At 37.7% G+C, this 14,400-nt stretch overlaps 1 protein-coding gene across 2 annotated transcripts in view; it reads left to right on the plus strand.

Annotated features, from left to right (window-relative positions):
- The first annotated feature begins 212 nt into the window (after positions 1-212).
- LOC136877564 (ADP-ribosylation factor-like protein 3) overlaps positions 213-14,400 on the plus strand; it is an 89,575-nt gene continuing 75,387 nt past the window's right edge. For both annotated transcript variants that reach the window (XM_067151706.2, XM_067151707.2), the window contains exons 1-2: positions 213-335; positions 648-908. In XM_067151706.2, the coding sequence (XP_067007807.1) occupies positions 333-335; positions 648-908 (264 nt within the window). In that variant the 5' untranslated portion in view covers positions 213-332. The remainder of the gene's footprint in view (positions 336-647; positions 909-14,400) is intronic.

The raw sequence follows: 14,400 nt of genomic DNA on the forward strand, positions 1-14,400 counted from the left end.
GACATATAACCTAATAAGTATGATATATAAATTGCATACAATAAATTATATTTTTTTTGGAGCACAAAGAGAAACTACCAAACTCTATAAAGTTCCTTCAGTTTTCTTTTTGTGTGCTAAGTTTAGTGTTGGCATTACCTTAGCTGCCGCTGAAAACTGAACAGCGTAAAGTTGTAAGAGGATATATTCTTTGAGTAATTGAGATCAAAGAGGATAGAATAGATCTTGGAATAGATGCTCTGAGATACCGACCCGCATCGCCCGTGTTGTATTCTGTCAAATTTCAAGAACAAGAGCTGTGTAGCTTTGGAAATTTGATGCACTATTTCTGAATGGTGAGAAGTATTGTTCCTACCACTGTGTCTTTATTATTATGTCTGTATATCAATCACTTGTCTTATTTTATCATGTGTTTTGTAAAATTAACATGTTGGTTATGTGAATGATGTTAATGTACGAAATATTACTGTGATATTTGTCACAAATGGAAGATAATAATTGCTTTTACTCAAAGTCTCAAATCGGAGGTTGATTAAGAAATAATCCGAAATATTTTATTTTAGAGAATACGTGATTTGTTGGTATTTAATCGTTTTTATTATGCTTTTGTCCTATGATTCTACGGTAATGATTTATTTGCATTTCAGGGGCTGTTGGCAATTCTCAGGAAGCTCAAATCCTCTCCTGAAAAGGAACTCCGCCTGTTGTTGCTAGGGCTGGATAATGCTGGTAAAACGACTTTATTGAAGAAGTTGGCTTCCGAAGATATTACTCATATTACTCCAACTCAGGGTTTTAACATAAAATCTGTACAGTCGGATGGCTTTAAACTGAATGTATGGGATATTGGAGGCCAAAGAAAGATACGACCGTACTGGAGAAATTACTTTGAGAACACCGATGTGCTCGTAAGTTTCTCGCTAGTCCGAGTTTCATTAGTGATTCTGAAAAATTAGATCTATTTTTAAAATCTGTATAACTGTTGCCTGTCGTTTAAATCACTGCCACAGTTGATGTAATGAACTGTCTTCGAGTGTATTGGAGAGGTAGAGGTGTTTATTCTGCTATTAGCGAGTTATATAACATAGTGCAAACGACATTGATTGTAAGGCTTTATAGAGAACATATTTTATTCTGAAATGTCAGAGTTAGGGAGATTCTAGGCTGTTCAATTAATGCAGCAATTTTTCAGCATAAGCAAATACAGTAGAGACAATACGCGGCACTTACGGATTTAGTCTTGTTAAAATGGGAGACAATTCGACGGTGGCGCCCCTAGTGACTTGACCTGAAAAAGTCGCGCTAAATTCAAATGTCAATGGAAATGCATATACGAAAATGGATAAATAAATTACGTTTAGGAAGAAAGTATTATTGAGATATGAACTTCGAAGTTGCTAAAGCAATTCTGGATAAATGAATGAAGAATTAATTAAAAGGTTATTATTTAAAGACTGAAATTAGACATATAAACAAGATGTGAAATGGCGTGATCATTCATGCATTGCGTTTTTTGCTTTAGCATTCCTGCCTGAACTTTTACGGTTAGATTTGTCTTTTTTCTCATTTAAAAAACATTGTATCATCATATTAAGACACTTGTCAATAAAAATATCGCCACATTCCTTACACACATGATGCAGAATTAACATTTAAAAACTGGACCATTTTCCTCTTAACATGAAGCCTACTAACAGAAAGAAAATCTTTAAAATCCCGGCTTTAATCTGAGAAAAGGGATAAAAGAAAGAAAAGTATGAAAATGTCGATAGTGATGCTTTAAGGAATATTTACGTACAATTAGAGTAAAAATGTAACATACCCTTGACTGTATAGTCGAGGATTTCTAAAGTTGCTGGCCTGGAAATGATCTGAACATATCTTACAATTCTTATATAAGTGTAACGTCCTTTCTTTCTTGTACACCTTATCCAAATCACTTCTGTGACATTTCAAAACCCACAGATCACATCTGCAACAACACATCGGTATTGAAGGTTAACTGCTGCACTATAAAATATGCGTATTATATTTTATGGGTCGAGCAGGTCAGAAGATTATGAAGTACTATAAAAATCTTTTTGTCATTGGAAGAATATGCATGCAAACACAATATTACTTGCATTTTGTTGTCACGAGAGAAGCGAAAGACCGCGCATTCTTCTCTACTTCATTGTTACCGCAGCCAAACACAGCATATACCTTTCCCCTCATGCCGAGAGGAGATATGAAGGAATGACACGCTACAATTTAATTATGCCAACTCGCTGAAAACGCATAAATAACACCAAAAACTTCACACAGAAATACACGTGCTCTTATGACAGAATCAGTAGTTCACAGGTCTACCCGCTAGAGAGAGCTCTAATAGCTGTCCCTTGATATCTCGCTGAGTGTCGCGTTTTGTCTCTACTGTATATGATCTAAGCGAGATTGCACTGTCATTTGTTTCTTTTTCGGTGATTGTGCGGTGCACAGGACTGCCAACTTTTAACCTTAAGAACTAGTACATTGTTAGCTGCGGCGGCGCTACTTTTTGAACTTACGAACTTGCGGATTGGTTTGGACTGTAACAGAGCAAAGGGAGTCAGGTTAGCGCCGCGAAGCGGCTGTTAGGCCCCTAGCATTCCGCACGGCGATAGCAGCGCATTAAAAAAAAGCTGAAGTAATTTATCAAGCCAGCTAGTGACAAAACAATTGGTCTGGACTGGTTAGGACCTACTAGTGACAAAACCAATGGTCTGGATTGGTTAGATCTGGTTATTGACAAATTGGACTACCGGGCGAGTTTGCCTTGCAGGTATGGGTGCGCAGCTGTGAGCTTGCATACGGGAGATAGTGGGCTTGATCCCCACTGTTCCCAAATGCCGAACAGTGCAAAGGGAAATAAGAAGACAATGGGTTGGGATATAGTACCATACCTGAAGTACTTGTTTGATTATTGTTTGCTAGAAGGAACTTGACCAAATGAATGGAGAGTTGCTACAGTAGCCCCTGTATATAAAGGAATGGGTGATAGACATAAAGCTGAAAATTACAGGCCAGTCAGTTTGACATGCATTGCATGTAAGCTTTGGGAAAGCATTCTTTCTGATTATATAAGACATGTTTGCAAAATTAATAACTGGTCTGATAGAAAGCAGTTTGGGTTTAGGAAAGGTTATTCCACTGAAGCCCAACTTGTAGGATTCCAGCAAGATATAGCAGATATCCTGGATTCAGGTCAATTGGACTGTATCGCAATTGACCTGTCTTAAGGCATTTGATAGGGTAGATCATGGGAGACTACTGGCAAAAATGAGTGCAATTGGACTTGATAAAAGAGTGGCTCTGTTTCTAGAAAATAGAAGAGTAGGTGAAGCTTTATTTGTCCCTGTAATAATTAAGAGGGGAATTCCTCAAGGCAGTATTATTGGACCTTTGTTTTGTTTGTCCAAGCCTTGTCCCATTTTCCTACGGGTCGGGTATGAGGTGAGATGAATCTGTCGTGGCGGGTTTTTGTGACCGGATGCCCTTCCTGACGTCGACCTCATCAGAGGAGTTAATGAGATGAAATGAATGACGTAATATATGATAGTAGGGAGAGGGTGAAACCTGGTGCCAGCATATAGCCTACTCCTGTTGAATAGCACCAAGGGGTCTGATAAAGGCTTAACGTCCCCATCCGACGGACAAATCACCATCAACAGCGTCATATGCTCTCACTCCATATGAGCACTGTGAGAGGTTTGGAATTTAATCCAGGCTTTTGGCACGCAATCTAGTGATTAGAAATTGTATATCACCACCTCCCCTACCCTGCTGGCCAACATTCTGATGGTGAAATTTTTTTTGACCAATGGGGCTCGAACCGGCTAACTTCAGTGTCAGACCATTTTAGACTTCATCGCCTTAACGATCATGACCACCAGGCTTTATGTTTTCTTATATATATATCGATGATATGTGTAAAGAAGTGGAATCAGAGATAAGGCTTTTTGCAGATGATGTTATTCTGTACAGAGTAATAAATAAGTTACAAGCTTGTGAGCAACTGCAAAATGACCTTGATAATGTTGTGAGATGGACAGCAGGCAATAGTATGATGATAAACGGAGATAAAAGTCAGGTTGCGAGTTTCACAAATAGGAAAAGTCCTCTCAGTTTTAATTACTGCGTTGATGGGGTGAAAGTTCCCTTTGGGGATCATTTGTAAATACCTAGGTATTAATATAAGGAAAGATCTTGATTGGAGTAATCACATAAATATGATTGTAAATTAAGGGTACAGATCTCTGCACATGGTTATGAGGGTGTTTAGGGGTTGTAATAAGGATGTAAAGGAGAGAGCATATTTGTCTCTGGTGAGACCCCAACTAGAGTATGGTTCCAGTGTATTAGACCCTCACCAGGATTACTTGATTCAGGAACTGGAAAAAATCCAAAGAAAAGCAATTCGATTTGTTCTGGGTGATTTCCGACAAAAGAGTAGCATTACAAAAATATTGCAAAGTTTGGGCTGGGATAACTTGGGAGAAAGGAGATGAGCTGCTCGACTAAGTGGTATGTATATCACAAATAGTTACTTGTAACTAAGTGGTATGTTCCGAGCAGTCAGTGGAGGGATGGCGTGGGAGGACATGAGTAGACGAAGAAGTTTGAGTGGTGTGTTTAAAAGTAGGAAAGATCACAATATGAAGACAAAGTTGGAATTCAAGAGAACAAGTTGGGGCAAATATTAGTTTATAGGAAGGGGAGTTAGGGATTGGAATAACTTACCAAGGGAGATGTTCAATAAATTTCTAATTTCTTTGCAATCATTTAAGAAAAGGCTAGGAAAACAACAGATAGGGAATCTGCCACCTGGGCGATTGCCCTAAATGCAAATCAGTAGTGAATGATAAATGTTTGATCCCCACTGTTGGCAGCCCTGAAGATGGGTTTCCGTGGTTTCCCATTTTCACACTAGTTAAATTCTGGGGCTGTACCTTAATTAAGGCCACGGCCGCTTTCTTCCCACTCCTAGGCCTTACCTAAATAGAATTACTGCCCGCACTCACCAACCTTAGTAGCATTATTAGGAAGTAGAATTTAAGCCTGGAATTTCTTTCAGAGGAGAGATGTGTTCATTGCGATGTCCTGGAACCCACCATCTCATTCCCAAGAGTACATTTACTTTTATAACCTAAGAAAGAAGAACACCCACAGTTGTCCATTGCTAAACTACCAACTTGCATTCCTGTTGGATATCAGAAAGTCGCATGTGACTTCATTCCCCTCAATCATAATTAGATTTTATTACCAATCCCTGCAGAATAAAAGTACAAAGAAACTGACCATATAAAGGAAACAATGCTTAATACAGGATAGGAATGATTTTATATGAAACTCCAAACAGTTGTACACCTTCCAACAGTCTGAAATGATTATACTACCTGGCAAACCAATGAGTTTGTCCAGGCCAGTGTCGAACACAGGAAACTAGAGGCCTAACGCTGCTTTCGGCAGCTCTAGCTTGGGGGCGTTGCTTGTCTGCAAATCACTGGTCTTATCCACCCCTACCCTAACCTATCCAGACCAGTGGTCTTGTCCACTCATACCCTAACCAATTCGGACCAACGATCTTGTCCAGGCCAGTGGTGTTTACACAGGAAACTAGAGGCCTAAGGCCACTTTGCTTTAATTCTTAACTAGAGATGTTGGCAGCCTTGTCAATCGCCCTGACCACATCCCCTGAGAGAAAGCGAGACTAAAAAAAAAGACAGTCTCTTTGCTCAGAGCTGAGGCACTAATATTGGTGAGCACAGATGGTGGTAATAATCTTTCCTATCCCATCGTCGCCACAAGACCACCTATGTGCGTCAGTGCGACGTAAAGCAAATTCTTCTTCTTCTTAAGCCGTCTTCTCCAAACGTAGGTAGACGATCCACGCGGCCAGCTCCGATCTTGACGTTGCAGCCATGCCATGTGGATTTATTGGAATATCTCTCAGGATCTTTAATGCAGTGGTTTCCCGTTGCCTTCTGCATCCTAATGCCGTTGACCAAACTGGTTCCTCCGCCTTTGGGAACAATTTCTTGTCCCGAGGACAATAGAGTGCCCTTACCCATACCCGCTCATCCACTCTCAAAGAGACTGTTGGCACTTGGTATAGGGGATCTCCTTATACCGGGAGATAATTGGTCCCTTCATTCGTTAGCCACATGCTTATAAAATATTATTTTTATATGCAGTCGTTGCCCCCTCTACCGCGGGGAGGTGAATGTCAGGATTTCACCGTCATTGAAACAAGGACCAAATGGCATTTCCTTGTTTCTCTGGTTCTTTAGAGAGGGTAAAGCAAATAATAAATTTAAAAAAAAAATGGTCTGGGATCAAGCAAAGAGACCCTGGGGGGCATAAGCAATTCAATAGCAGCAGGAGTGGTCATGTCAACAGGGGTAATAGGAGGATGATGCCAACCCAGGGTTGTCAATATCATCATTCTAAAATCCTCCAAACTGAGTGTAAAATCCCACCAAAAACCACCAAAATTGACCAAGTTCCCTTTTGAAAACCCAATGATACTCTTCTTACAGTAATTCTTTTCTTTACCATAAATACTATTTGTAGCGATAATATTTCTATGAACATATAACTGAGTTGTCATATAACACAGTACAATAATGCTGTACTGCTAGTAAAACTACATTGTGTAGACTTCATTAGGAAATATTTGAGCTTAAAAAAAGAAATACAATTAATTGTACAACAGAAGTGCTGTCACATTGCTAATAGCACCTCAGTTGTTTAGTCTTTTCACAACAAGGGAAATATAATAAAGTAGCAACATACACGTACTCTAGAATTATCCTAAATAAAATAAAGGCATTTTTCATCCTCATCATTACGATCATTACCACCAACAGGATGAACGTCCGAAGTGTAGCTCTAGTCATATTAGCGACATTTTTTAAATATATTGTCAAGAAGTTCATAATCACAACAGCATTTCCCTGATTTTCTTAAGGCACCACAAATAGAATAACATTAATCATCATATTCCCCCATCTTATTTCTAAGCCCGTTCACTAAATTCAGTTGACTGAATGTCTTTTCTACTTGGGAATTCAACCAAGGCAGTACAAGCACATGGCAAGATTACAAAGTTCATTAAAAGGATTTTTGCCACTCGCATCTTTATATTGACACTTCAGTCCAAAATGCTGCAGTGTTATGTTCTTCCAATCGATGGAAGTTAGTTTAGTCCACTGAAGTTCAGTTTTTGACATGTCTTACGGAGAAAAATGCATTAGTTCACAAAGGGGAACTATTGTCTCTTAAAATACTTTTTGACAGTTTTATGGTAATAGGACAGAAATCTTACTCAGAATTTCAACATTTGATGACAGGCGCTGTTGCAGCTGTTACTTTAGTTTTTTTAGTTCTTCCATTTTCTTTTCTGCTTCATAACCTGGATATGGCTTAGGAGGAAGACATTTTTGTTATGTTTTCCCTTAACAAATCTGCTTTACAGCTGGGGTGGACTACTCTCTTGACCGAACCCTGAGTTAAAAAGATGAGATCTTTAAGCAGTTTATTGCAATCAGCAGTCTCAGCTTGGAAAGCTTTATTAACATGTACCGCACTGAACACTGGTTTTAAGAATAAGAAATAAAATCCATTAATCTCGATGATGCTTGTTGTTTAAAGGGGCCAAAGATCTAGGTCATTGGCCCTTCATTAGTCTCATTGTATGCTTGATACAGTATTTCTTCTGTGTAGCATTTTAATTATTTTGGATAATTTAAAACTGAGTTTTTAGTTCCAAATACTGTGAAAGATGTTTTACAGCAAGTTAATAGAAAGCCACTGTTTCCTAGAGACCTGAACAAGTCTTGAGAAGGTCAATACCTTGGTTTATTATCCTGAACAGGGTCTTTTATAATTTCTGATGTGTACTTGACTTGGAAAACCAATTGTATGATTCACTTACATGAATCCTAGAATTTATGATAATGTTTCAGCAGCTGCAAAGGAACAGCCAGATGTAAAGAATGGCATATGTGTTAAACCAGAATAAGACGATGTACATCTGCATTAAGTTCCTGGTATATCCCATTGTTTACCCACTACATTGACCTCTAAATTTCTGTAGGTTCGGTCCATATCAGCTATAGCTAATTTTATTACTTTCACAATTGACTGTGCTTTACCTGACTCATAAAATAGAACGTCGATGCTATCCTCTTTTTAGTCTCAGAAAAATAAATGATGCACAACCCTAACTGTCTATTCAAGCTTATATCTGTTGATTGTCAACTAACAAACTGTAAGGACTTTCTGCAATATCATTTTAAAGTTTCCCCCAAAAATAAGGATGCAAACGCTTTATTATTAAAGCACTGCATTTTATGCGCTGTAGCTTTACCTTACGTGAACCACTCTGGAATCACCTGTTACACATATGAATGGATGAAAACCATAACGGTATAAGTATCATTTTGGTCATTCAGAAAAAGAGGCATTTAAACATCTTAACACTCATATAAAGCATGCTATTTGTAGTTATACCACCCATCACTAGAGCGCAGAATATTACCGCTATCACTTGTATCTCTTTGCTGGTGAAAGGATACATCCTGCACTTAACTCTTTTTTTAAATGTCACTTATACAGCCACTTAAGCAAACTAGAGATACAAGACTTTATCACAATATTAAAACTTATCATCGACAATAACTTCTTCACTTTTGACAATGTCATATATCAACAAAATGGTTTGGCAATGGGGTCACCGGCCTCAAGTATCTTAGCAGAAATATACCTGGACTTCCTCGAATACACCAAAATTGACAACGAATTCGAAAACATTCTCTTTTGGGCCAGATATGTCGACGATGTCTTTGTAATCATGAATGAGAAATCAATTAACGCACCCACCACCCTCTTAAGTCTCAACAATATTGATCCTCATATCAAATTCACACTAGAATCCGAATCAAATCAAAAAATCAACTTTCTAGATTTAACCATCACTAGAAACTCAGATTCTTTCAGTTATAAAATTTTCAGAAAACCCACTCAAACAGCCTCCACCATTCGCCAAGATTCAGTGCACCCCAAGTCCCACAAACGAGCCACATACAACAGCCTAGTTCACCGAGCCTTCAGCATACCTATGTCCAATAAAGATCTAAAAAACGAACTCAACACAATCCGCGGAATCGCAAAATTCAACGGCTTCAGCAATCATTTTATAGAAAGGATAATCAATAAACACAAACATCGCCCAAAAACTACCCTCAAAAAAGAAATAACCAAACCTCTAACATTTTCCACCTTCACGTTCAACAATGATATCTACAAGTTAACCAACATCTTTAAGAAACAAGGCGTTAAAATAGCCTTCAAAACCAACAATAAGAACATGAATGTTTTATACAATACTTCACACATCAACAAGACCAGCAGTTTTTTAAAATCAGGAGTTTATAGGATCAAATGTACCACCTGTAAAAAAACCTACATCGGGCAAACCGGGAGAAACTTCATTATCAGATACCACGAGCACACTAACGCAATAAAATACAACAAGTTTTCAGCCATCGGCCAACACATGCAAGATTATAACCATAATTTCACCAATATTGAACAAGACATGGACATCCTCGTATTAGCAAACAAGGGCCCTTTACTGAACATAATGGAAAATTACTACATACACCTAGACCAATACTTTAATGCCAGTCACAATCTCAATGAAATCTCAGAGAAACTCAACATACTCTTCGATCTATTTATCACTTTCCTCAGAAACAATAATGCAGCCAACCTAAACTCAATCCTAAATTTAATCAAAGGTACTTTTCCAAGACATTTACACTTTCTCCCGCACCCTTCAGCCCCACCTTAAGCCCTCTTCCTAAGCCATATTTCATTTCAATACAAGAACTTAATGATTTCCATGATTATAATTTTTACAACACCCCATTTATACTTCATTCTTTGTTAAAAACCTCTTAGTATGTATATTCCTTGTATTATTAACTATTATCATAACATCTCATTTCACTTGTTATTCTTTAAAATAATATTGTCTTAGGATTTCGCCACAAATGATCTTTGCTCCAATACGGCTGATGATGACCCCTAGATGGGTCGAAACTAGTACCGTATAATTTTGTAATTTTGTGAATATATTGTATTGAAAAGGTGGAAACATTTACGTTATTATTATTATTACTTATATATTAATATCCAATTGTGTCTCAGCCAGTAGAAATGCTACTGCGTGTTTTCTCAATGGAGAATGGCGTGTGAGAAATTATATTGAGACATAAAAACTTTCCAGTCTGTCAAACACACAAAATTTCAATATAAATTATAACACTATAAACATACCTGTAAAATACACACTATTATAGAAAGAATGACATCTTTCGTTCTACAAGAACATCCTCAGATTCTATCAAATCACTTAAATCATGTGTATATCTGTATGTACAATGTTGTCTACGTTGCATAAACTTGTTAATAATAGAGAATTAGGTGATAATATGAACAAGTATTAACAAATAATGATGATTTTATAAGAACTCAATACTCACCATATTAACATAATGAAAAATATGTTGCACATATCTGGATTGCTGAAGCTTAGTTCGTTGTCTCCAAACACTATTATTTTCATGACTGCAGTCAAGGAGAAGCTAGTGGAAGGATTTGGGCAAAGCATGTTGTTCTGTGGAGAGGGGAGGGTGAGTGGAAAATTGTGGATCCTTACTATTGGACAGGGGAGAACAAGTCAATTCCTTCTCCATGTTATAATCAGGGGAGAGGGAGTAGGGACGGAGCGATGTGAGTGTTGTGGAACTTTCCTTCATCTACTGTTTTTCATGTTAAAATGTATTTTATGTATTATATGGATAAATGCAAGTTAATGGTTTTGGGTTAAATAAAGTGTGGAATTGAAATGGAGAGTTTTTATTAGACATTATTTTTGTGAACCGTACTCTAAAGGATGCCTTTGCTGGCGAAATGTAGTGTTTACAGTGCACTATGTCTTCTGGTATGGGCTATATCAAATTTGTTACTTTCGTTGACCTGTCTGTCTCATCCTTGGCTTTGACAATATGAAAGTGACTGAGGTATGAGTGATGCTAGTAATACCATTCCTTATGCAGCCAGTCCCTGTTATGAATGGTGTGAAAATATCGCTCATAGGGTCAGTTGGTGCATGCATTTCAGTGGGCTTGGCAGACTGATATGTAATAGCAACGGCTGGCTCGGTGAGGAAAACAACAGGAAACTACCTCACTCCTCATTTCCCTAGTACGCCTCTTCAGTGACGCCTAGGCTATTTATGACAGCTGTTGGCAGAGCTGCAGAGGATCAAACCAGCCTTCGGGCTGAATACCCAACATACAACATACATACTCTAAAGGCTGTTAAGGGGTAATTGAAAGAGTAAGTGTTGACCAGATGTTATGTAAGTAGAGTGAAGCGAGGGGAGTTCTTTAAATGTATATGGTTTTGTTGGTTTTGTTAGCTCTTTTTGTAATGTAAATTTTGATTGCTTCCTTAATATACAAAGATGTACTTTAATTTTTGATGTGTACATTTTTAGATCTGTGTTGATGTCTGTGAAATAGTGTGAACTGACGTATGTGTGCTCTCCGAAGGCCGAATGCCGATTATATCTGATCGCATTTATGTTCTTTAAATCTTGTGTCCTATATACGTCGCATTGGAGTTAGGTTCTTGGCACTTGAGTTCATAGACTCCTGACTTGGAGAAAGGGTCTTTTTTGTTTAGGTTGCACTTGTTGATGTGTGTGTCTGCAGTGTATTGTTCGTTCTAAAGGCTACTTTTAGACCTCATTTTTTAAATGATATTAGCTACTTTGTAAGTGTTCTTGTTAACGTAGTTGAGAAACGCATATATTTCGCTGTTGTGTGTGGTGGTTTCCCGGGCATTTTTCTTATGTTTATTTAATAGTTTATCTGCTGTGCCCGGAGGGTGGTTGTTTTCTAATGCGATTTGTTTAATGATTTATATCTTTTTATTGAAATCCGTTGTGCTCATTGGTATGGAAATAGCTCTGTGTATCATTGTATTCAGTCTTGCTATTTTGTATGTATGGGTGGTTCGACTCATCAGTAGTGTGTGATGTCTGAGTGGGCTTTCTGTGTGTACCAATAGATGAATCCATTAAAATTATGGAAAACCTTTAAAAAAACATGTCACTACAAGAAACCAGAGATAATTAGCCTTCTTTGAAGAACATTAAACCATAACTGCTTTACATTCAGTAACAAAATCTATTGTCAAAAACAAGGGTTAGCCATGGGTTCACCATTGTCAGGTATAATAACTTTTTTTTAAATAACTTTGAAAACTACTTTTTAACCGGCCAGCATTTAAAAGGAATCTTACACTGGAGCAGATACGTAGAGGACATAATATGCATATATGATAACGACATCACTAATGCCCGCACATGACAGGGAAAAATACGTGGTTCTCAACTACGTTAACAAGAACACATACAAAGTAGCTAATATAATTTAAAAAATCAAGGTCTAAAAGTAGCTTTTAGAAGGAACACCACATTGCAGAGATACATCAGCAGGTGCAACCTAAACAAAAAAGACCCTTTCTCCAAGTCAGGAGGCTATGAACTCAAGTGCCAAGAACTTAACTGCAATGCCACTTATATAGGACAAACAAAACACAATTTCCACACAAGATACAAAGAACACTAAAACGTGATAAGATATAATCGGCATTCAAACTTCTGAGAGCATATATATGACAGTTCACACCATTTAACAGACATCAACACAGATCTAAAAATTTTACACATCGAAAATAAATGTAAATCTTTGAATATTACGGAAGCAATTTAAATTTACATCGCAAAATAAGCTGACAAACCAACATAAATGACCATACACATTTAAAGAATTACCCCCTCTTCACTCTACTCTTTCCTCAGGCTCATGGGTGAGGGACGTGTGTAAGACCGGCTCCTCAGTTTAAGTTAATTAGAAGGTGTTATTCTAAAGGGAGCTATATAATAAGTAGTACACGAGTGTGTGATACAGTGTTGAGTCAAACCAGCGAGTATCAGTCATTGTAACAATCAGTTCACCAATATTAAATAGTGATTTCTCAGTCAATATGGGCCGCAGCAAGCGCAACACCAGTGACCCGAACAGTAGTGCCAACCGCAGCAGTGCCAATCCTGTTGAAGAGGCAGTCACCAGGATACTAAACGAAACCATCAGCTCTGTAAGTTCCTTCAAAAGATAGTAGCCGCCATATCGGAGCGTGTGACAGAACTTGTCATAAAGGAATTAGAAAAATCTCTCCAGTTCAATTCTGAAATTGTGGCAGAATTGAACGCAAAACTCGTGAATGTGCATTTGCAAGTCATTGATAGGAGTCACCGAATCGGACCTAAATCTCCAGGGAAACCTCAGCCAATCATTGTCAAATTCACATATCGAACAAGGCAGGGAGTATTTCGCAATAAGCGTAAATTGAAAGGTACCCCAGTAACTATTCGCGAGGATCTAACCTCCACCAGATTGTCAATTCTTAAGGCTGCTATTCTCCGCTTTAATCAGAGCAATTGTTGGACCTCGAGTGGAGGCATTATTAAGAAACCAGATGGCAGTAAAATTAGAATTAACCGGCTGAGTGACATTCCTAAGGACAGTGACAGCAGCTAAATGTAACAATTCACTGAACTGAGTGCACCGAACTGAGTGTTTATATTCCTAGATTAGTCCAGATTTATTTCTGTCAAGATCGTTAAATTTTATCTTAGAATAGTTTAGTGAATTATCATTTATTTTCATTTAGCTTAGTTAAAATTTCTTTTTGCAAGTACAGTATTTATATATTTTACTAAATAATTGAATTTGCTTTCTTATTTCTTTATTATTAATTATTCATTTAACAAGTTTCATTTTTAAATACTTTTAATTTTTATTTTGTTAATTTAGACACAACACCCTTAATTTAGTTGCACTTGAAAATAATAGATAATTCTAGGCACAGTTGATTATATTCCTGCACCTCACTACTTCAATTAGTGTTAAATTCCTCCTAGCCCTTTGTGTTTATCTGTACATTTTGTTAACTCTCATCGTTCCAAGTTGGCAAGAGTTACAAGTGACAAAACAAATTCCTCTGACGTCACTAGTTGATTTCAACAGCTACCTCATGTCGCCTCAGACCAGCTACCCTCTCCTGTCCTTCCGAGCGCAAACCTTCACCAAAGTACTGCTAGTATCCTCAAGAATTTTGTCTCGCAACATCCCAGAGCCCTACACGTCTGTCACATAAACGCGCAAAGTATATTAGCAGCCAACCGAATGGACGAGATTGTAGAAATATTCACTCCACCCGTTTTCCATGTCCTGCTAATGT

Source organism: Anabrus simplex, chromosome 7, assembly GCF_040414725.1.
Source record: "Anabrus simplex isolate iqAnaSimp1 chromosome 7, ASM4041472v1, whole genome shotgun sequence".
Lineage (NCBI taxonomy): Eukaryota > Metazoa > Arthropoda > Insecta > Orthoptera > Tettigoniidae > Anabrus > Anabrus simplex.